This window comes from Clupea harengus, chromosome 3 (assembly GCF_900700415.2).
Source record: "Clupea harengus chromosome 3, Ch_v2.0.2, whole genome shotgun sequence".
In the NCBI taxonomy this organism is placed as follows: domain Eukaryota; kingdom Metazoa; phylum Chordata; class Actinopteri; order Clupeiformes; family Clupeidae; genus Clupea; species Clupea harengus.
Window position 1 is genome coordinate 24,477,062 of NC_045154.1, and position 22,144 is coordinate 24,499,205.

Sequence of the window (22,144 nt, forward strand, 5' to 3'; positions counted from 1 at the left end):
AGTGTGTGTGTATATCTGTTCGTGTAGCTATGCATGTGTATGCATGCTACATGTGTGTGTGTACGCAAATTACATGTTTATGAGAGTTTATGAGTTTATGAGTGTTGTATGCAGATTACACTTTTGTGCACAAGACTGTGTCTGTGTCTGTGTGTGTGTGTGTGTCTGTGTGTGTGTGTGTGTGTGTGTGTGTGTGTGTGTGTGTGTGTGTGTGTGTGTGTGACTCACTATCTGTTTCTCGTCTGTTCCTCCGCTGCTGTACGTGGTGGCCAGGGTGGAGGAGCAGGCTTCGCTGTACCAGGGCACTCGGCCCATCTGGGTGGTGCTGCTGATGGACAGGGTGTAGATGCTGTTGGTGTAGCCGTCGCAGTTACAGCTGTCTCTCTCCCGACCACCATTCCCCGACGCCCACACAAAGATGGAGCCCAGCCCGCCACGGCCCTGCAGAGACACACACACACACACACACACACACACACACACACACACATAGAGAAAGGGTTAAAAACAACAATGCTGCAGGAACATACATGTTGATCTGAAGAACTACAGTGTCTAAATAATTCACACCCAAAAGCTGCCATGCATGCAACCCATCTGTTCTAGCATAATTATCACAACTCATTTTCAGTGCAGTCGGTTTGTAGGCCGCTTTTCAATTAATGAATTAAACCACAAAGTGAATTAGCTGCCCATAGCTGATGGGTTTGTTTCAAAATGATTCTGTTAAGGGTCTCTTGGGAATCTTCACTCTTCTTACGCCATGCAATAATGAATAGAAAAATCAGGGGAGAAGAGAAAAACACACTAACACATCATTAAACAGACACAATCAGTGAAGAATCTCACGCACTCATGCAAGCACGCACGCACGCAAACACACACACACTATCCTGATACCCAGTAAACAACACGACACACACGGGCATGTGAGCTATTTCCCTGCCATCTACCTTGATATTTCACATGCTAATTATTCCTCCTTTTCAATCTCCAACGATGGAATCACCTGCTGTCACGGCTGTTTTGTCTCTCATAACCAAGGATTGCTAATCAGTTGAGCTTGGTTCTGGCACAATCAACTCAGTTATGGTTCAAAGATAATCCATTCAGCATGGACACTGTGTTGTTTTACGAGGTCTTGTCTGGAGGCATACATGCAGTAATTAGACGATAATTCCCCGCCTCTGATGCTCTTTCTGGTGGAGGCTTCTGCACGCTGCCAAGCTCCGCACACACACATACACACACACACACACGCGCGCGCACACACACACACAGATGTCCTCACAGGGGCAGAGGACTAATAAACACTATTCATCAGGTGCGACTGATGTCCTTTTCTCCTTCCCCTACTACGCCTCAGTGGGATGCTTAAGGCTGGTGCCAGTAGAGAGAGAGAGAGAGAGAAAGAGAGAGAGAGAGAGAGGGAGAGAGAGAGAGAGAGAGAGAGAGAGAGAGACTGAGAGAAATAGAGAACACTGAGAGCAAGAATCAGAGACAAACAGAGTAACAGATAGAGGTAGAGAGACACAGAGAAAGAGAGAGAGAGAGAAACAGAGAGAGAGAGTGCGAGAGAGATAGAGAGTGCGAGAGAGAGAGAAGAAATGCTTTTCATTCATGTTCCCCAGCGTGGTCATTAATTCCAGCCCTTCCTGCTCGGTGTGGAGCTCAGAGCGTGGAGTCTCCCGACAGTCAGCCGCAGGATTAAAGGCTCTCCACCAAAGCCAGCCCACTCTCCCTGGCTCACGTAGAGGGTGACCAGACGCAAACACAGCACATGTAGGAGAAGTACTACGTTTCTCTGGGACAATGAGGGATACATTGTGCTGAGAGGAAATCTAAAACATTGATGTAATGTCTATTGAACTGAATAAGAAACATTTCTATCCTGCCTTTCGGCTAGTAAACATCTATACCCTGTTCTCTAGCCTCCACAGCACACTAGTCTGGCCATAAAATATTCAGGCTAAGGCTGAATGAAAGATATGATGAGCACAGTGCTGTTTGTCATCCCAAAGGCACACTCATTTAGCAACTAACATGTCTTTGATTGATAGACATCCAACATGCATTGGCCATTACAAGCCTATCAAAGGCAACTGTGCAAAGCAAAGCAGCAGGCCTCATACAGCTGAAGTCTTTTAAGTTACACTCCCAACCAAATCCAACTGCAACATAAATAAGGCACAAAATGAAATATTACATAAAATGAAACCATTTCAACGCTAATCTTTATATCAAACCAAAATCTCTATTGGAGGAATAGCATGGTCAGAAGGGATAAAAAATGATTTCACCTGGTAGCTTTTACCATATCGGCAAAGTTTGTGTAAGTTTGGTTTTTGTGACGTAGCAGAGGAGTTCACCGGTCCCATGTCTGCACAGTTTGATTGACGGCCGTCACAGCCTCTTGATTACCGCCATCACTGCTCTCTTCTCAGCCACTGGATGAATTACAGGCTTTTATAAAGCTTGGCTATATTGCATTTATATGAGCCAGGTTGCTGCTTTTGACGTACCGCTATTAAATGGAGTTGAAACTACGAACGGCATAAGCAGCTCATGTGCTGGGCGGGTAAAATAACTAAAAACCAAATGACCAATAAAAATGCAGGACATTATCTCAATATGCGTGATGCAGGATAAAGGGTCAAAATACTGTGCAGTACCATGCTAAGCGGGTCATCCGGTCACCCTACTCACTGGCACAAACGGCAGCATGCCACGTCAGGCCCAGCCAAGCCACGTTCGCCAGCCGCTGAGAACAGGAAGCTAAGCGATGGACCAAAAAAAAAACCTTCACCTCTATGGGCCCTTATGTCATAGGGCAACGAGCTGTGCGTTACGTGTGTGACGTAATGATAGTCTGCAAAATGGCGCAACATCAAAGGGAGGATAAGAATTGTTATTTGCATGTTTGCAAGTCATAGCAGGCACCCTTTTTGTGGGACGGGTGAAACGGCATATTCATTTTGTGGGTGTGCCGTTGAATTTGTGTCTTTTGAGCCGATCATATCAACAGGAATTCTGACACGTGCTGTGATGACAAGCCACTTCTCATGTGTTTGGTTCACGTCCAACGGGCATCAGAGAATGCTATGAAAATATTTGTGTGCGTGTGTTTGTGCTGGTGCAGAGGACGGGCTAACATGCTGGACTTCGGAAACATAATCAGGTTGTCAAGAAGGAGAGATGGCTGGGAAACAGCCAAACACAAGGTGAGAAGAATGAAAACATGAAAAAGATGTGCTGTGATCAGGCAAGGGCAAAGAGCCCTGTTAACATCGGTGAGACGTTTCAACGGTGGCGAGACCTCCGAGAGCTGAAAGGCTTGAACAGACGCGGAGGTTTCCCTGCTTTTGCTTGGCATGTGGGTAACATTAGTTAGACTATGTTTCACACAACCAATAGGTCGTCTTCTGAAGAAGCACGGAAAGGAGGGGATAATTTGTTTGCCTGTTGAGTTCAAATATCAACCATCTTTCTCCAGCATCGCTGACTCCCCCCTTTAAATCTTTTTCAGGAAAGGCATGTGCCCAGGAAACACAGCTAATGTTCCACATTCAGAGTAAAGCGAATAAGCCCAAAGGTGTGTGACCAGTGAAAGGGCCTAGCGAAGGCCAGGAGAAATTGTCTGCAACAATTTCTACAACAATAACAAATATGAAAAAACCATAGTTGGCACTGCACGTCACATGAAACATTTCACGTCATTATATTCTAATTTAGATTATGTACTTTTTATTTGTACCATTGCTATGGAGACAGGAAAGAGTTTCAATGCCATATCGTTGTCTCTCGCTTTACAGTAGCCTTTCGAGATAAGAAGATGCGCCTGTCAGTCATGGAAAACCAAGATGCAGGTTACATTTCAAAGAAGGAAGCGTCAGAAGTGCCTTCCTTAAAACACGCAAATGAGGCGCTGGTCTGCCCTCTAACAGGCTTAGGTCTGTGTGCATGTTATGAAATTACCAAATGAATGTGCCCCGAAATGTGATCAAAATAGCTTTACGCGATGCCCTTATTAATTGCACGTAAGAACCCGCAGTGCGCATCTGTGAAATTAGGGCCCATTGTCTCTCCCACTCTCTCTGCCCTTCACATCATCTGTTACTCAAAAGAGTTTTTAGAGAAAAAGACAGAGGGAGAGGCTGGGATAGAGAGAGAGAGACAGACAGAAGGAGTGACAGGTTGAGTCAAAAAAAGACAGACAGATAGAGAGAGACAGAAGGAGAGACAGGTTGAGTCAAAAAAAGACAGACAGATAGAGAGAGACAGAAGGAGAGACAGGTAAAGTTAAAAAAAAGGCCGGAGGTGGTAGGTATGAACGGCTCTTGAGATGCACCTACACGTAGACAAAAAAACAAAACAGAACTCACACTCCACAGTCACACACACATTTCTCTGCCCCCAGGGGTTTGCGTCACACTTCACTCCTCCATCATCACACCTCTTCAGCGTGCCTCTAAACATCACCCTGACTTCACCCTTACATCACTCATTCATATCTACAGTTGCATTACTCAAAGCAGGGCTTGCATCATCAGGGCTTGTTACCACGGAGACACGCACGCATCCTCCCCTTAACGTCTTGTTTAGCACCCCAGTCTTTCTGGTTCCGTCTGTAATACGCCCCAATCTATGACTTTGCCTCTTAATATTCCCCTGACATTCAGAAGCAGAGAATATAAACACGCAGACACAGCTTGAGTCAGGGAGCAGGAAGGAACAAAACAAAAGAGAGAGAGAGAAAAAAGGAGGGAGGGAGGGGGAGAGAGAGAGAGAGAGCAAAAGAGAGAAGGAGGGAGAAAAGTAACGAGGGAGAGAGAGAGCGAGAGAAGGCAGGAGAGAGAGAGAGAAAGAGAGAAAAGGAGGGAGAGAGAGAGAGACAGAGAGAAAGAAAAGGAGGGAGAGAGAGAGAGGGAGAGAGAGAGAGAGATAGGGGGAGAGTGCACGAGAGAGAGAGAGAAAAAGGAGAGTGTGAAGGAGGGAGAAAAGGAGGGAGAAAAGGAGGGAGAGAGAGTGAAAAATAGGGGAGAGAGCATGAGAGAAAGAGAGAGAGAGACAGACAGGGAAATTAGGGAAAACAGTGGCAGGAGACCTGCAGAGTGCAAGAGGCAGAAGGAGGTCGAGTGAATGTGAGAGATAGAGAGAAAACACGACAACAGAAGTGACTGCCTTTGAGGGCCAGTGGAGGAGAGAGAGAGAGAAAGAAAGAAAGAAAGAAAGAAGGAGATATATTGCCTTGGGACATACAACCAAACAAAAACATCTGAGTTGCAGAGAGATTGGTGTGTGGTGGGGAGAGCTCTCCACACACACACACACACACACACACACACACCCCCACACACACACACGTCTTAATCCGCTGGTCTGCAGACTGAGCAGTCTCCTGGGACTGCAGACTCTGCTGAACAGTGCAGAAACACACACACACACACACACACACACACACACACACACACACACACACACACACACACACACACACACACACACACACATTCTTTACATTCAGCTCCGATCACACTTAACAAGCGATAGCTGACAAATGTTATCAGCTCAGAAGATAACCCTCTTAATTAAACAGGCCACTGGTGCAGTGGTGCTGCGTGTATGCGTGTATGTGTGTGTGTGTGTGTGTGTGTGTGTGTGTGTGTGTGTGTGTGTGTGTGTGCGGGCGAGCTGGTGAGTCCAGGCGGGAGAGTGGATCCGAGTGTATGCGTCAGAGTTGGTTTGTGTCCTGTACTGATCCATGAGTGTATGTGTGTGTGTGTGTGTTTGTGTGTGTGTGTGTGTGTGTGTGTGTGTGTGTGTATACCTAACCATGGTAGTGTGAGTGTCTGTAAAACAAACCTTAATGTCTTCATGTTAAGATCTCCCCTGTCATTGTGTGTGTGTGTGTGTGTGTGTGTGTGTGTGTGTGTGTATGTGTGTGTGTGTGTGTTAGGCTGACCTCTGCGACCCCTCTCTGAAAAGCCTCCGTGGCGAGCTTGGCGGGGCCGTCCACTGTCTTGCCGTCGTCCTCCGGCCCCCAGCTGGCGCTATAGATGTTGATGTGCTGGTTGTTCAGACTCAGAGAATGCGCCTCCACCACATCCGTCACCTCCCCGTCCAGCATACGCACACCTGAGGATGTACACACACATATGCAGATGACCATACATATATACATACACTCACATACATACACACACACACACACACACACACACACACACACACACACACACACACACACGTGCAGATGAACATAGACACACATACAGACCCAAATACACACATCTGCATATGAGCATGCACACACACACACACACACACACGCAGATGAGCATACACACACATACAAACACACATTTTGATCCTTATGCGTGCTCACACTCACACACACACACACACGTCCGCACATACACACGCCCCCACCCCCACACAAGAGGAAGAGTCTCTGATACTAGAAAAAACACTGAGACAGTACAAAGGAAATCGCACCCTCTAATAGCGACAACATTACACAAGAGAGAGACTGAGGAAAGCAGAAAGAGAGAGGGAGAGAAAGGGAGAGAGAGAGAGAGAGAGAGAGAGAGAAAAAGAAAGACAGAATGAGGATGAGACCAAGAGGGAGGTGGTGAGGGCCAGGCTGAGCACAAACAGATAGGAAGGCCATCTTTGTGCTTGTCTGAGCAGAACACTGGTAATCAAAACCTGACGAGAGGGTGAGCAACACAGGGAAAGAAAATCAGAGACGGAGAGAGGGATAGAGAGAGATGGAGAGAGAGAGAGATGGAGAGAGAGAGGGAGAGAGGTTGAGAGAGAGAAAGGCTGAGATGGAGAGATAGTGTAGTGATTACCAGTGACACAGACAGTAATGCAAGAACACTAGAAAAACAAACCATGACTATCGGAGTAAACACATTTGCTGCTGAAGAACACAATGTGGGTCCCAGAAAGCCTCGCATGAAAAGCCTCGCGTGAAAACACACACACACACACACACACACACACACACACACACACACACACACACACACACACACACACACACACACACACACACACACACACACACACACACACACACACACACACACACACACACACACACACACACACACACACACACACACACACACACACGGGCTATTTCCCTGCCATCTACCTTGATATTTCACATGCTAATTATTCCTCCTTTTCAATCTCCAACGATGGAATCACCTGCTGTCACGGCTGTTTTGTCTCTCATAACCAAGGAATGCTAATCAGTTGAGCTTGGTTCTGGCACAATCAACTCAGTTATGGTTCAAAGATAATCCATTCAGCATGGACACTGTGTTGTTTTACGAGGTCTTGTCTGGAGGCATACATGCAGTAATTAGACGATAATTCCCCGCCTCTGATGCTCTTTCTGGTGGAGGCTTCTGCACGCTGCCAAGCTCTGCACACACACATACACATGCACACATACACACGCACGCACGCACACACACACAAACACGCGCACACACACATGTCCTCACAGGGGCAGAGGACTAAAACACTATTTTTCATCAGGTGCGACTGATGTCCTTTTATCCTTCCCCTACTACGCCTCAGTGGGATGCTTAAGGTTGGATGCCAGTAGAGAGAGAGAGAGAGTGAGAGAGAGAGAGAGAGAGAGAGAAAGAGAGAGAGTGTGTGAGAGAGAGAGAGAGACACACACACACACACACACACACACACACACACACACAGACAGACAGACAGACAGAGGGAAAGAAAAGACCCCTGCAGATGTGTGCGTCTGTAAGTGTGAGTGATTTTGTGTATGTGTCAGATATTGCCTTAGGGTCTGTGTGCTTGATACACCAATGCCATACACACACACCACTTTGGCCAATTAACTACATGAATAACTCCATCACACGTACACACACACACATTATACAACAAAACACACACACAGCACTAGAGTAAACTATAACTAAAAGAATATAGATCATGTCTGTGGGTTATGCTAAAACAGAGACATCACACACACACACACGCGCATGATGCACCAATGCCATACACAGACACACACCACTTTGGCCAAGGAACTCCTTATAACTCAATAACTACATCACACACACACACACACACACACACACACACACACACACACACACACACACACACACACACACACACACACACACACACACACACACACACACACACACACACACACACACACACACAGCACTAGAGTGAGCTATAACTGAATGAATATAGATCATGTCTGTGGGCATCTTCAGATGCAGAAAGCCCAGAACAAGAAGGAAAAACAGATTAAGAATTGGATTTCAATTCTATATATTATTTACTGCCAGAAGCAGGTCAGGAACAGGAGAACACACAGGAAGCAGGTGGATGAACACAATGGTGTTAGTTGTTATGGAAACAAAGTGGGTTGTTTCTTTGAGTTGAGATCTCCCATGGTCCTTCACTCACCTCCAATCTTGGCGTTGTAAGCCACGCCCACACCACAGATGCCGTTGCTGGCGACAGCGGCCACCTCCCCTGCGCAGCGTGTCCCATGTCTAGACACACACACACACACACACACACACACACACACACACACACACACACACACACACACACACACACACACACACACACACACACGACACAGAGAAGTTTCTCAGACAGAATACTAAAACAAGAATGAGTATGACTCAAGCTTCCTACACACACAGATTAGCACCTCTGAACTTCTGTAAAAGAAAGAGAGAGAAAGACAGACAGAGACAGAGAGAGAGAGAGAGAGAGAGAGAGAGAGAGGGCAAAGTGGAGAGGATGAGAAGAGCGGTGAGAAGAGAAGAAAAGAGAAGAGAGACGATGTGGCCCCTTGTGCAACCCAGACAAAAAAGCTGTGGAGTTAGCAGGAGGGTAGCTGAGGGCGCCTGCTAATGAAGAGATTACTAATATAAAGCTTTCTCTCGGAACCAGAGATCAATTTCTCTGGGTGATGAGTGTCTTCTGCAACAACTAAGGGAGGTATAAATATTACATTCCTGGCGAGAGCTTAGAATGCAGGGGAGAGTGTGGGAGCTTCGCTACTGGAGTCCAGGGAGTCACCAATAAATCAATAAGGTGCAAAGAACTATGATCGTGTGCAGGCAGGGGGAAATAAAAAAAATAGTGTGTTATTGGGATTTTTGTTTTGTTTATTTTCGTGCCTTTTTTTTGTCTTCAACTCACATATAAAGAGTCTCTTAATATCATAATGAGGAACACACAAGTAATTACAATTCACTTTCAAAATGACTTAATTACTAAATGACAAAATCTGAAGGTATGTAATTCGTACTATTTGTGATCATAATCATTTTATCTAGTAATGGGGTCTTTTCATATGCATTGTTATTCTTTACAGGTGACTCTTCCTTTGTAAAACTCCTATTCATGAAAAATAGAAGAGAGCACAGGCAACTGCAGGGAACAAAGAGAAGATGGAGCAGAGGAGAGTGGAATGACGATTTTGTGAGGGGAGGGAGGCAGAGAGAGAGAGAGAGAGAGAGAGAGAGAAAATGAGAATCAAAAAGTGGTGGAGAATTAGAGGTGGAGGAGGGACCATGAAAGAGGAGAGAGAGAAAAAAACGGTAAAAGGTGAGAGAGTGATAGACTGCGACAGGAGGAAGGAAAAGGAAAGTAAAGAGGATGGAGAAAAGAGAAGAGAAGAAAAACCGACAGATGGCAAAAGTTGCATATTGCGTGTCCTTGCCTTTAGAAAGATTGTCAGATTGTGGGTATATGTTCTAGTGCTAACACAGCGTGCTCCCAGCGTGTCCTTAAACAGGAGTGGGTTAGTCATCAGGCTTCAGTGGAGTCGGTGAGCTCTGGCTGCGCCGTGACAAGTTTGTCCAGCTCAGGGCTCAGTCTCAACCCCAAGCCCTCCTGAGAGCACTGCAGGAGCCATGACAACCCACTGTGGCCCTCATTACAGGCTGCGCTCCTCATGCTGTTTGACAAACACACACACACACACATACAAGTACATGCACACAGAGACACACACACACACACACACACACACACACACACACATACAAGTACATGCACACAGAGACACACACACACACACACACACATACAGACGCACACACAGACACACAAGTACGCACACACACACACACGCACACACAGACACACAAGTACATGAATGCATGCACACAGACACAGACACAGACACACAGACACACAGACACACAGACACAGACACAGACACAGACACAGGCTTAAGCTTATCAATTTCACCTGGGTAAGAGAGCCGGGCGAGGGCACCCTCAGGTGATGTGAAAAATATGCGATGCTATCATAAAATGAAAAAGAGTGACGCGAGGGGGAAAGTGGATATTGGATTTTTCTGATGAGTGCCGAGCACCTCGGAGGGGGTGAGCACTGCGGAGGCGGTGACCACGGCGACGGCGACAGATGTGTTTCCTGCTCTGTAGCACTTTGTGTGACAAACTCTTTTTCTCACATACACACACATTTACTCATACACACACGGACAAACACTTATACACTCACACACAAACAGACAAACACTTACACACACACACACACACACACACACACACACACACACACACACACACACATAAAGACACAAACACACACACACACACACACACACACACACACACACTTTCTGCGGTTGACGGAAAGCTGGGGGCCAGACACACAGGCCTGGCTTGGCATCCTTAACAAGTCATTTCACAGGCCATTAAGAGCCATACCTGTCTGCTCGTTTGCCACCGGCCCCGAGGAACCAGACTGTGGCGCCGTCCTTCGCAAGGACTCTCTGTGTGCTGTGGCCACGCAGTGCAATCTGAACCCAGCCTAATTATGGATCCACGTTGTGTTCTTTTGTTTTTCCCCCCCTTGGGCTGTTTTGCGGTTACTGTGCCCAGCATGCATGTGAGGGACGCCTACACCACCTCTAAAAGGGGCTGGGGGGGGGGGGGGGTCGTAAGCAGTGGCGCGTGTAATCAAGCATGATGCCCCCCGCTGGGACTGCGACTGGTGGCGCGTGGGGCTGTGGGGGCGGAAGGCTACTGAGGGTAGTTCTGTTTTAGCGGTGCAGGGTCTAAAGGTTCAGGCCATATTTCTGTTTTTTAACTCCGCTGCCAGACTTACTCCACTCCTTGGTTCCACCTCAAAGTATGATGAATTATGCTAATTAGCGATTGTGGATGACCTCAAAACACAGCAGAGACTTCTCTAGGCTTTCTGTAGTCAAATGCACTTTCTGTACCATGCTACCATGCCTCTGCAGGTAAATGACCCGTTCCTGCAGTAATATTTACAGTTAAACGATGTACATGCAAACTGGTGCCTTTCACTAAATCTATGCAATAAGTGTATATGAATGACATTAGTCTGCTATATAGGTAATTTGACTGTGAATGTAAGGGAGAGGACTTTTTCACCTTAAGATAGGACACTCAAGCAGGGGCTGATATGGCCAACCACCTGAAAGGTTAATTTTTCCAGAATAAGCCCCTGTCATGAAGCCCCTATCATGAAATCCATATACATATACATGCATATCAATACATATTAAAAACATGATGTTGCAATCATAACATCCTTAATACATACTGGCACCCAATGCACAAAAGCTTCTTCAGTCCACAAAGACCATATCCCTGTGGAGGGATATTTAAATATTTGTTCCTGTTGTCAATATGCCTTTAAAGCTCCGGAAGTTTTTTTCTTAGAGTCATAAAAAGAACCCCCCCAGAAACCGTTAATCTTCTACACATATGCCACTTGTGCATTAATGATTTTAGTTAGAGGAAATATACAAAAACATCAAGGCATGTCAGACTACAAAAAAAAGTCTAACAAGCCTAAGTCCCTGGTGAGTTAAGACCTTCATCAGTGCGTTCCAGCATTTAAATCCTCAAATCTACTAGCAGAGAGAGGTGTGACAAAGGAGGACCTGAAAATCGCCTGGATCAAAAGGAAGTACTGAGCAGCAGCACTGAGCCAAGCTAATATGTAGCGCACACGAGCTGCAGTGGGAAGAGTAATGGAGGTAATGCTGCATAATGAGTCCAACCCCAAGCACAGGGCTAGAGTGAGATGACCTATGGCAGACGTGGTCACAGGGGACCAATCACGACATCTGGCTGGAGACAGAAATGCCTGCGGTCTTCTTCAAAATGACTTGTTATTTTTGGGTTGAAAAGCAAACACGCATCAGTGATAAAGAAACTGCTCAGAGGTGTTGCCCTTGGTTACGAGCCATTCAAGTCTCCCCCTCACTCTCTCTCTCTCTCTCCCCCTCCCCTTTCTCTCTTCCCAACTCTATCCCTCTCTCTATCTCTCCCCTTTCTCTCCTCCTCACTCTATCCCTCTCTCCCCTTTCTCTCCTCCTAACTCTATCCCTCACTCTATTTCTCCACATTCTCTCCTACTCAGTCTATCCATCTCTCTCTCTCTCCTCCTCACTCTACCCCCCCCTCTCCCCTTTTTCTCCTCCTCACTCTATCCCTCCTCCTCATTCTCTCTTTCTCCTGCTCACTCTCTCTCACTTCTTTCTGCAATTGCACTTCTCTTTCAGCCTTGGGGTATAATGACGAGTGGCCAATCACGGCCAGGCCAGTCTCCTGGCCCCCGTCTAACAATGAAAGCCATCAAAGCACAATGACCTCAGATGGCCGGCGGAGGCCTCCACCATTGCTTTCGGTAATAATGACTGATATTGGTTTGAAGAGACAAACCGTCTTAAACACAGCTACCATCAGCCGTGTATGTAGCGAGACCTCGGGTGGCGGATGATGGCCTCTCACATGGGGGTCTGTAAGGTAGGAGGTGGGATTGTCTGCCATCCCTTTTCCTGTCTGGGAATCTGAAGGGAGAAGCAGGTCCAGTCTTAACAGGCATCCTCTCCTATCTGTGTGGTAAAGCAGCTCAGGAGACGCCACTGATTTATTTAAAAGCAGCAGGAATCGCGTGTCTGCTGCCTCTAAGGCGTGCGTGGTGAGGCTCACACTGAAAGTGGCCGGCTGCAGCGGAGTCCTTGGCGGAGAGAAACTTTTTTATCCAGCACAAGAAGAGACGTCTTATGTAAGTCTCCGTCCAAAATCAAGGCAGAGTAGAAATAGCCCCAAATACAGATCTACACACACACACACACACACACACACACACACACACACACACACTAGTGCAGCACTCCTCTGTCAGGTGAAGTAACTGCAATAACAAGGCATAAGGGAAGGAGAGAGTAATAACCTTGCTCTCTGCCTCTCCCTCTCTCTCACACACACGTCTGCACTGCTCCCCTGTGAGGTAAAGTTGCAGCAGAAAGCTGGTATAGGGGAAGGAGTTAGATAGCAATAAAGAAATGGTGTGAGCACGTGCGCACACACACACACACACACACACACAAACACACACAAACACACACTACTCCCCATCAGGTGAACACTCTCATTGGGTGAAGTTGCAGCGGAAAGCTGGCGGGGGAGGAAGGAGTTCACCTTCAGACTGAGGGCGCAGAAGCACTCCTGTGGCGTGGTTGGCACTGCCTGGCACAGCCGATGCCAAAGACAGACGCTCCGCCACTGCTGGGTGCGGAGCGCGGTGCCAGACTCTGCGACTGAAACCCACTCACTGTAACGCAAGTCCATTTGAATAATAATGCCTACTAAATGTCAGCTAAAAGGCAACGCAGGATGTGGCTGTGAGGAGATGATTATGGAGGGAAGTTTGAAGATACCTGAATGTACTGGGGAGAAACTCAAAGTAGCGCACTTAGGAAACAAAGGATCACATTGGCGAGAAACTATCAGGAAACAAGAGTTAACTAGTTAAAAGCCAACAGGCTTGCCTTGTAAAGATGAATAATGGCAAAGTTGGCACTGATAAAAGCTAGCTAGATTACGAACTAAAGCGTTTTGACAATGTATTTGGCAACATTATGCTGTAAAAGTCCAAATGAATTTGAGGATGATACAAAAACTAGCTACCTTGAGAAACACACCTCAAAAAGCTGTAAAACCAGCATACTGTTACTTAAACAAATATATTTGAAGAAATTGAAAAAACATACTGGGTAGGAACATTCTGTGGAGAAAGCCCCGGAGAAGAGGTTGATTTGAAACACTAAAAGTGGCCAATATTCCAGGAGAGAGGAGAAAATAAATGAACATATGGAGCATATTCATCTTTGAATAAAACTGCGGCCACTCACAGTAAGTAATTCATCTTCAGTAGTCGACAGGCGTGTCATTTTGTGGTAAATATGAATCAGAATTTCACAAGCATGAATGTTTATGAGCCTCGACTGTATTATATGTTGAACGCTTAAAGGAAAGGGAGGCATTAATGGATGATCTTTTCTACTTCAGGCAGGTCTTGACGCTGTGCCTCGCGGGGAAGATGTTCCTGACAGACGAAGCCAGCTCAGCTGACAGTGGGCCGCCGATCACTTTCTTTTCATTGGCTCAAGATCACACAGCCTGCATACATTAGAGTGTGTGTTTCATTTCAAGTGAAAGGTCTGACGGTGAGCTGAGACGTGGCGCATGAAGGCAGCATGTCAATGAGGGACTGGTGTACACGGTCCTCACAGTTTTATTTCTCCATTTAGGTGAACTGATCAGCTCAACTCACTCACAGACTCACACACACACACTCTCACACACACACACTCACACAGACACACAGACAACACACACTCCCACACACACACACACTCTCACACACACACACACACAGAACACACACTCACACAGACAACACACACTCTCACACACACACACACACACACACACACGACACCTAGATGAAGCGTTACTCAAGGTGATGTATGGCAGCTTCATGAGTCTCACCAAGCAGACTGTGTCATCATCAGACCTCCACTGGTGCCGCACTCACTCAAAGTAAGAGATGGTGACGCATGACAGAGTGCTAGGGACGTCCATCAATCTGTGATTACCACCCACATTCTAGAATATCCTCTTCATTTTCACATATATATATTGTATATATTTTATATATTGTTTTCTATGTATCTTGACTTGTAGTACTTACAATGTTTATTGTTATGCACCAAAATGCCAAAGAAAATTCCTTGTATGTGTAAACTTACTTGGCAATAAAAACGATTCTGATTCAGATTTTTTTTTTAAACTGTGGACTACGGCAATAGGGTGTACTAGCTCACTGAGGGGAAAATATACGCATTAATTCCCACCTAGTGCAGTGTAGACTTTAACAAGTGCGGACACCAAGGAGGAGGAGACTCAAATGACTCAAATGCCTTCTGCCAGGTATGTAACACATGCTAATTGCCATCACAGCACCTGCTGGTTCCCTCTAAGGTGACCCCACAAGCTTCACCTGTCAAGCACAGAGACAGTTCCGTACCTGGAGCGGTGTGGTGTTAAGAACCATAATAACACTAGAGACACAAGGCCTTCTTGTACTCTGCTCCTCAAAGTCTTTTCTCTCTGGGAAAAAAAAAATATGCAGAGGAAAACTACGTGTATTATCCTCAGAGCCCACAGCGTCTGCCTACTCAGGGCCATGTAGCTGTTCTAAGCTATGTATTATGAAGTCGGGGGCATGGCGGATGGGGGCTAACCAGAGCAATGCCAACCTGATGCCAGCGTGAAAGGTGGCACCACTCCACTGGTGAGAAGCCTCTGTATCTCTTTGGCGGAGAGAGAACAGGGTCCTGGCTCCCTGCCCCTGCTGAAGGGATTAGGAAATTTTACGGCTGGCTAACTGGAGCCCTGAGGCACTGTGTCTCCAGCCTGCCTGGATGGCTGGTTTTGCCCCTGCTGGGTGGATCGGTGGGGGTGGATGGGGGGGGGGCTGATAAACTGGAGTGCAGTTCGAAGCCTGTTGTCGGAAAGGGCTCAAACCTCCTCCATCTTCACCAAACAGCCGCCATACCCCACAACAAAATGGCCTCTTGTGCTAAAAGCCATATTTTCCTGCACAATTGTTTCCCTCTATTTGTCTCTATAAGGGATGCAGCATCTTTTTCTCTCTATCCCTCTCTCTACCTCTCCATCTCTTGTTGTGCTGAATGGCATGAGAGTGAACTCCCGCTAGGCAAGGGTACATTGTGGCAGGAGTCCATTGTACTCCAAGGTTCAGACACTGCCTGGAACCGCTGCATCTTTGCAGAGAAAAGCCTCTATGGCTGACAATAGGACAGACAGCCAGCACATGAGAGCAGAGCCAGGAGGGAGGGGAGAGAGCGGGAGAGAGAGAGAGAGAGAGAGAGAGAGAGAGAGAGAGAGTGAGACAGAGAGAGAATGAAAGAAAGAGAGGAAGAAAGGAGCTATGGCGGAGGAGAGCCTGAGGTCCTGTCATTATATGCACTTGCCCATACATCCACGAGCCACTCAATATGTTGTCAGTAGAACAAACAATGAGATCTTCCTAGCAGAATGGCTTTTATAGACCCAGCGCATCTGCTGGTTCCTGTAGAGCTGAATCCGCCAGAGATAATCGCCCTTTCTGCAAGGCTGCAGATAGGGCTAGATTACTCGCCTGGTCTTCCACCACACTATCAGCCTCGGTTAGTGTCCTTAAGCTGCGAAAGCCACAAACCCAGGGGCGTCCGTATCCTTCCACTGCTATCCCTGCTGCACAAAAGGGAATTGCCAAATTATCTGCTAACAGGCGAAAGAGACCAGGCTGCTGGCGGACATTGTGCATCATCTTCCCGGTCCGATCTGTGACCAAGACCATTTGTTGGACAAACAGTTTGACAACGGCTAATGGATTTGATTTGGTGGAGGCGTCTCGGTACAGCCACCACAGAGTCAGGCCGTCACCCACAGAGTCAGTCCATTGGGCTCTCTCTCTCTCTCTCTATATATATATATATGTCTTGGGATGCTAACTGACTGTGTGGGTGGTTAAATAAAGATCTACAGGGGTCTATTTGCCTGTACTATGTTCATGTCACATGTGTTGATGTAGACAAAAATGGATGTTTGAATCATATAAATGTTTTCATGCCAGTAGTGAAGGGGTGGTTCAAGGACCCAGACAGAAGCAGCTTCTCAAGATCCACAGTTCTCACCGGTTGTCTTGCTGTCTAGACGTTATGCATTCAATATATAATATTGATAAAATAATATTTAAATCTTTAAAATCAGTTATTTATTGTTATATATAAATGATTAGTAAAATGTTGTTTCTCTTTTTTCCCCCTGGGCAAATAAAACTATATAAAAGGTGCCTATAAAATATATAAGGGGCCAGTAAAATATATAAGGGGCCAGTAAAACTATATAAGGGGCCAATAAAATATATAAGGGGCCAGTAAAATATATAAGGGGCCAATAAAATATATAAGGGGCCAGCAAAACCTTGATCTGCTGGCCCAGGGGGCCAGAGGGGGGAAATGTTATGTTGAACACTATGCTCCTTTGCCCTTGTTTTCCGAGCTGAAATTGGCCCCGCTGAACCGTGCGGAAGGAGAGAGAAAGAGAAAAAGAAAGAGAGAGAGAGAGAGAGAGAGAGAGAGAGAGAAAGAGATAGAGAGAGAGAGAGAGAGAGAGAGAGAGACTGACTTGGAGGTGGGCTGCCTCCAGCACGGAAGATCTTGATTGATATCTTTGAGGGGAAGACACAGTCGAACTGACCTCGCTATGTTCTCGAAATGCGAGATGAGGCGAGACAAGATGAGCCGGTGCTGTTTCGTTTGTCTCGGCAGAATCCATAGTATTGACACAGTCGCGATGGCAGCGGGGGCGGGGGTGGGGTGAGAGCGAGCATTTGGATAGCGCGGTGATGAAACACGGGGAGAATTAACATTACCTGCTTGACTGGAGCCGAATCCGATGAGCTTCAGAAGTACTGCAAAGAGATCTGGCAGCTATTCCACACTCATGTAGGAAAAGAGCAACGCTCTAGCCATTACTCTTCCTCTCCAACTCGCTGACTCTCTCACCGTCTCTCTCTCTCTCTCTCTCTCTCTCTCTATCTATCTATCTATCTATCTATCTATCTCTCCTCTCCAACTCGCTGACTCTCTCACCGTCTCTCTCTATATCTATCTATCTCTCCTCTCCAACTCGCTTGCTTTCTCACCGTCTCTCTCTCTCTCTCTCTCTCTCTCTCTCTCTCTCTCTCTCTCTCTCTCTCTCTATCTATCTCTCCTCTCCAACTCGCTGACTCTCTCACCGTCTCTCTCTCTCTATATCTATCTATCTCTCCTCTCCAACTCGCTTGCTTTCTCACCGTCTCTCTCTCTCTCTCTCTCTCTCTCTCTCTCTCTCTCTCTCTCTCTCTCTCTCTCTCTCTCTCTCCTCTCCAACTGGCTTGCTTTCTCACTGTCTCTCTCCTTAGCAGCTTCGACAGACTAAGCAAAACAAAATGAGCGTCTTTCTCACCTGTCATGGTACAGGAAATAGAAATAGATGCGAATTCAAAACCCGGCACGGCGTGACGGAAATACAAATGAGGTGTGCTTTTCTTTGTTTTTCTTTTCTTTTTTCCGTGGTTAGGCTGCCGCTGTCTCTGTGAAGCACCCCGATGCTCTTCATGAATACGTGCATCTTAATTGGGATTGAGGGGAGTGTTTTAGTGTGTGTGTGTGTGTGTGTGTGTGTTTGTGTGTGTGAGCCACGGCCTCGTGCGGGGACTTATGCGACTCATCTGGTGTCATTTCTCCCTCCGTCCCAGTGAGGTGGCTCTCGGGCGCGCTATTGACACAGAAACAATTTGCCTCTCATTTCATGGAGCCCGAATTGATTCTGTCTTGGATAATCAGAATGACAGCAGGGAGTGCATGTGTCGGTGTTAGTGTGCGTGTTTTTTGCATGCGTGTGTGTGTGTGTGTGTGAGTGCGTATGTTTTTTTAAGAGGTTGTGTGTCCGTGTGACTGTGTGTGTGTGTGTGTGTGTGTATACATGAATGTGTGTATCCTGTCTACGTGAAAGGCCAACAAAGCCCTCAGGAGCCTATCCTCAGTGCTGTCCTTTGTGAGCTGCGGGAGCTCAGGATCAGGCCTGTGTGTTTTTTCGGATGAGGGTATGAGGCCTCAAGTGCTCTCCTGCTCCAGCCGCCTATCTAGTGCCCTCTTACCCTGGGCATTCATCAGGCACCCACATCTAGTGCCCTCTTACCCTGGGCATTCATCAGGCACCCACATCTAGTGCCCTCTTACACTGGGCATCCATCAGGCACACACATTTCTCTCTCTCTCTCATATGAGACACGAAACAGAGCAAGCTGTAAGGGGGAAACAGGGAGAGAGAGAGAAAGAGAGAGAAATAAAGTATGAGAGAGCATACCGTGCCTCATGGGCATGTGATACAATTATGAAGGCTACGGTTTTGTCTAAACCCCCACTTAGTTTTCTTGAAGTGTTTGGAGAAGATATTGTGGGTGGACCACAACCCAGCACAGCAACAGCAACAGCAACAGCAACAGCAACAGCAACAACAACAACAGTCCAGAAAGAGACTGGCTGGCTCCCATCCCAGAGCTGAGTGCTCTGGCACTAATCCTGCCAACAACTCACCATGGGAGAATGGCCCACCCCAGCCCAGAGGAGGACAGCAGAGGACAGGACAGAAGAGGAGAAGAGAGGAAAGGACAGAAGAGGAGAGGACAGGAGAAGAGAGGAGAGGACAGGAGAAGAGAGGAGAGGAGAGTAGAGGACAGGGCAGGAGAAGAGAGGAGAGACGAGGGGAGGGGTAGAGAAGAAAGACAAAGAGAAAGAAAACAAAAGAAAGGTGAAAGAAGGGTGCACAAAGAAGAAAAAAAGAGAGGAGAGGAGAGGAGAAAAGAGGAGAAGAGAAGAGAGGATAGCTGAAGGAAAAGATGCTAGAGGAGAGGGGTAAAAGAGCACATGGAGAAGAGAGAGGAAAAAGAGAGAGAGAAAGAGGAGAGGAGAGGAGAGAAGAGCTGGTCCAGAAGACAGGAGAGGAGTAAGGTGCAAGACGCAGGAAAAGGAGAGAAGGAGGGGTGCAAGGAGAAGAGAGGAGAGGACAGAGATAACAGAAGAGGAGAAGGATGGGGGAGAGCAAAACAGACAAATAGAGAAGAGGGATAAGATAGGTGCACAGAGCAGAGAGGAGAGAGAAAAAAGCGAGGGAAGGATTTAAAAGAGGGGAGGAGAAGAAAAAAGAAAAGGAAGAAATTTGTATTTGTATGGGGATAGAGGCAGGAGGAGGGGAGGGTGAGTGGAAGACAGGAGAGCGGATTTGGAGGACAGGCAGAGAAGGGAAGAGAGAGAGAGAGAGAGAGTGGGGGGAAGAGACCATACGAGAGAGAGAGAGAGAGAGAGAGAGAACAGCCCGTCGCAAGCGACTGAGTGCGGAGGAGTAAAGTGAAGAGGAGCGGCGAGCCGTGGGGACGGCTGACGGCACAGCTCCCCGCCTGCTCCAGGCCACATCACATTCTATTAACTCACCACTCCACTCCTGAGCCCTAATTGCATCAGAGGAGGGCCCCAAGTCAAGCCAATCCCTTTAAATAAGCAAAGGAAACAACTCAACTCAATTCAACTCCACTTCCCTAAGCCCTTCACTTCCTCCTGCAGCCCCGCACAGGGATTATGGAGGAGGAGGAGGAGGAGGAAAAGCTGAAGAAGATCGTTTGTGGAGTAAAGAGAGAATCCTGACGGCGTTTGAAAATCGGCTTCACGCGTCAAGAGACGCCGCCGGCTGGAAAAGCGTGCCCAGGTTCCTGCCTGGCGCTCAGTGACGCCTGTGAAGGAAGTCGTGTGACGCAGAGAAAACAGGCAGAGCCACGGGAGGCTCCCTGAGACTGCCTAGGCCCTCACTTTATTTATCAATTTTTTTTGGACAGGCAGCCTGCGAGACGCCTTGCAGCCTAATTATGTTTCTGGAGCAGCAGGCAGCCGTCACTCTGAGAGAGGAGGAGAGAGATAAAGGGGTAAGGATGGAGGGGTGGAGAAGAGAGGAGAGGAGAAGAGTAGGGTAGAGAGAGAGAGAGACAGAAGGAAAGAGGAGAGTGGAAGGGAGACAGAGAACACCAAGCAAATCTCTAACTCACACCCACTCATATACACATACTCAGACATGGCTGACAATAGCCAATGTCCAGCCTAGTTTTTCAAATGTCACTGAATGATGTGCAGTCTGATACACAGCGTGGCTATATGGAGCAGTAATTGTGTGTGGTTATCAGCAAAAGAGGGGTGTTTGGATGTGGTTCGTGTGTGTTTGTGTGTGTGTCCATGCCAGAGGGAGGAAGAGAGGTGTTTGTGTGTGTGTGTGTGTGTGTATGTGTGTGTGCACATGTGTGTGTGTGTGTCCATGCGAGAGGGAGGAAGAGAGGTGTTTGTGTGTGTGTGTGTGTGTGTGTGTGTGTGTCCATGCCAGAGGGAGGAAGAGAGGTGTTTATGTGTGTGTGTGTGTGTGTGTGTGTGTGTGCATCACCTGTTGTCATTGAGCTGTGTATAACGAGGCTGTGGATCCGGGTCTTTGTCATTCACATCATAACTGGCCTCTGGATCCTGTCAGTGCGGGAGAAAAGGTGAGACCTGCACTCATGCACACTGATGCACACACAACTCTTCTTAAAAATGTCTCTACACACACACACACACACACACACACACACACACACACACACACACAGAGACAGACAGACAGACAGACAGACAGACAGACAGACAGACAGACAGAAAGAAATCACACTTACACATGCAGTACACACACAGGCACATGCACTCTCTGTCGGTCTCTCTCTCTCTGTCTCACACACTCACACACACACGCACACACATAAATATATTATATGACCTTCTCTCACATCACTTTGAAGTGTATGGAACGACAGGTAGGCACACATACTGACAATCAATACCATCCTTTCTCACACACACACACACACACACACATGCACAAAACCACACTCCCTCATATAAGAGTCATGAAGTGTGTAGACTCACGTAGTTCTTGGCCAGGTCAGGATGGTCCTTCTCAATGCCATCGTCCAGGATGGTGACCACTACGCCCTTCCCAGTGTAGCCCTGTGCCCACGCCTCCTTCACGTTCAGGTCGCGGTGGCTCGGGTTAGACTGGCAACAACAACACATGCATGTCACGACGCTATTCACACACACACACACACACACACAAACTTATACACACTCACATAG

General features: G+C 47.2%; 1 protein-coding gene across 2 annotated transcripts in view; it reads right to left on the minus strand.

The window, feature by feature from the left end:
- The window catches only part of furinb (furin (paired basic amino acid cleaving enzyme) b), a 78,279-nt gene that overhangs the window by 13,376 nt on the left and 42,759 nt on the right, over positions 1-22,144 (minus strand). For both annotated transcript variants that reach the window (XM_031565150.2, XM_031565151.2), the window contains exons 5-9: positions 21,935-22,063; positions 21,420-21,496; positions 8,473-8,561; positions 5,963-6,135; positions 229-441 (exon numbers count right to left, since the gene is read on the minus strand). In XM_031565150.2, the coding sequence (XP_031421010.1) occupies positions 229-441; positions 5,963-6,135; positions 8,473-8,561; positions 21,420-21,496; positions 21,935-22,063 (681 nt within the window). The remainder of the gene's footprint in view (positions 1-228; positions 442-5,962; positions 6,136-8,472; positions 8,562-21,419; positions 21,497-21,934; positions 22,064-22,144) is intronic.